General features: G+C 33.0%; 2 protein-coding genes across 2 annotated transcripts; both read left to right on the top strand.

Annotated features, from left to right (window-relative positions):
• Nucleotides 1-1,738: 1,738 nt before the first annotated feature.
• Chro.30314 (hypothetical protein) lies at nt 1,739-2,458 on the top strand. The annotated part of the gene is made up of 1 exon (XM_660133.1): nt 1,739-2,458. The coding sequence occupies one exon, from the start codon at nt 1,739-1,741 to the stop codon at nt 2,456-2,458; it is 720 nt and encodes a 239-aa protein (XP_665225.1).
• Nucleotides 2,459-2,487: 29 nt separating this feature from the next.
• Chro.30315 (hypothetical protein) lies at nt 2,488-2,718 on the top strand. The annotated part of the gene is made up of 1 exon (XM_660132.1): nt 2,488-2,718. One exon carries the CDS (start codon nt 2,488-2,490, stop codon nt 2,716-2,718), a length of 231 nt encoding a protein of 76 aa, XP_665224.1.
• Nucleotides 2,719-2,795: the final 77 nt, after the last annotated feature.

Raw genomic sequence — 2,795 nt, 5'->3', positions numbered from 1 at the left:
CAGGAGGGGAAGGGGGGGGGGTGAGGGAGGGAGGGGGTGGAAGAGGGGGTGAATGAGGAATATGGTGGGAATATGTGGGGGTATTAAAGAAGTGGAGGATGGTTGGGGTGACAGAGGGGGCGAGGAACAGGGAGAAGGAGGAGAGAGATAATAGAAAGGATGAGGGGTGAGGGATGGGGCAGTGGGGGAATGGGAAGAGGAGAGGCATTGGGAACAAAGAAAATATGAGTAATGGCGATACAGGAGTAAGGGGAAGAAATGTTTTGGGTGTGGGGGAAGTTGAGGGAAGAGGGTGAAGGAGAGGAATAGGGCAAACCATAGGCGGGGGGGTTGTGCCTTATGTCTGGTCCCATTGGAGGCGGGAGGAACTCCCGCACGGTGGTTCGCGCAAAATCCCCACCCGCGCCGAGCGCATAGGGAACGGGAAGAGAAGGAAGAGGAGACCACGAAGGAGACAAGAAAAAAAAAAGAAAAAAAAAAGGAGAANNAGGGGGAAGGAAAGAGAGNGGAATCTTGACNCATCCGCAAAAAATACAAAACCTGAATTCACTATAAAAAAAACAACAAAAAGTCAAGATTTCAATTGCGATCAAAGAGGCGGAGATTATTGTAAGTATATTGGTATTGACGATGAATATATGTCTCTAATTGATCAACAACTTAACGAATCAATGGAAACTTCGAAAAAGCTTTTTTCATGTGCTTGTTGTGCGGGAATTAGACCTTGGAAATCAGAAACCTAATAAAATTGGAATGTGTTGTAGAGTTGTAGAATACAACTCAAATAGTTATTTTGAACTGATATTTGATATTAACATTATAATTTTCATGAATTAGTGATTTTTGTTTAGTTTTTTTTTCTCTAATGCAAATGCGCTCGTACAAATAGTTTAATATTCTATTCGCAATATATATTTCTAAAACAAAATAAAATTCTTTAATTTGCATATGGATTATACTCAAAGAAATTTAGAACAGACGGTTTTAGATAATCACCATATTTGTTTAAATTTAAAGCGAAAAAATAAATTAAATTCCGAAAATAAAGACCATATTTATTATGAATTACTTGAAAATAAATATATTAACCCATATTTAGATCAGATTGATTATAGTAAAATTTTTAAACGATTTTTTTCTCAGAAAGATGCAATCGAATATTATGATTCCATAAACTCTCATTTTGGCCAAATAGAAGGCTCAGACGATTCTAGAATATTACCCATTGGAGTTTTTGCTGAAGAAACTACCATAAATGGGAGTAGAAATTATATTGTTAGTTCTTATGAATCAATCTGGAACTATATTTCTTCGCTATGTAAGTATGAAAGACATATTTATGAAGTAATACTTGTTAACCAGCCTTGCTGGCTTTACTTCGATATTGAATATAATAAAAGCCAATATAATTTAGATGATAACCGAATATTGATTGATTTTACAAGTCATCTTAAATTGTGGATTAAATTGCTATTTGGATACTCAATTAAAAAAAACGATATCATTTACCTCTGTTCAAGTAACGCTGATAAGTTTTCATATCATATCATAATAAAAAGAATCGACATGGTTCAAAATTTTTCGACATTATTCAAAGATAATATATCGATGAAAATTTTTGGAACCCCATTTTATTTCTTTTTGGAATAAAAATAATGTTCCACTCGATGAATTTGATCACTTTAAGCTTCAGAATATAATTGACACAGGAGTCTACACTCGAAACCGGTGTTTTAGAATGCTTTATTCTCCAAAGTTCGGAAAGAACAGCATCTTACAAATTGACGAGATGAATACTGGTTTTTTACTTACAGAGATTTTGCCAATAAAACTATTTCGATCAATGATTACATTTTTAAATACTCGCAATTTTTCAAAATCAAACTTTATTTCTAGAATAAATGTAATTAACCAGCTTTGCTTCGACTTAGAGAAGTTCTGTCTTTCAAAAATTTGTGAAATAAACGAAATTTCATTTAATGAATACAAAAGTAATGAAAATGCAAAATTCATTCCTAGGCATTTAGTAAAGCTAACAGAATACGTAATTTTATTCTGGAACAAGTTATCTGAAGAACTTCATAATAACCCTGAATTGATGCTTAGTAATCTTGAAGAAAGTAAATTAATAGATTACTGTTTGAAAAAAATTAATTTTGATTTTGATGATAAAATTTCAACTAGAATTCAAATGTTTATAAGTACCGCAATGTATTTTAAAGAAAAAGAATTAATCATTATTTCAGTTTCAAAACTCAATAAGTTATGTTACAACATTGAAAGAGAGCATATTTCAAATGGAATAAAATTAATTATTGACTTCTACAATAAGCGGTTTTATCAAAAATGTTTTGATCCTGACTGTATAAATTTTAAATCAAGATCATTTACGGTCCCAGAAAGTTTAATTAATTATTCGTATGATAAACTTGAACTATGTGAGATGATTGACTTTTAAGTTTAGTATTCGAATATTGTAATAATGGAATGGAGGTTTCAACTGAAGATTCTTCGCTCATTTGTGAGAAAAGCAGAGGAGACCGGGTATATATTGATGCAGATACTGGCGAATATTTTTGTGAGGAATGTGGGATCCAGCAACAGGAAAATAGAGAACTAGAAAGAGATATTGACGATGTGACATCCACGGAACAAACGGGCCAGATGGTAGAAGAAGCAATGTTAGGCGTGCGAGCCAGTCAACTGAAAAGCTATTAATAAAGAAAATAATATGAAAGCTAAAAGATGATGATACATTATAGACCAGACCATAACAATATTAATCAAGCTTAAGA

Source organism: Cryptosporidium hominis (assembly GCF_000006425.1).
Source record: "Cryptosporidium hominis TU502 chromosome 3 CHRO013114, whole genome shotgun sequence".
Taxonomy (NCBI): Eukaryota; Apicomplexa; class Conoidasida; order Eucoccidiorida; family Cryptosporidiidae; genus Cryptosporidium; species Cryptosporidium hominis.
This window is presented reverse-complemented; position numbering and strand designations above follow the sequence as displayed.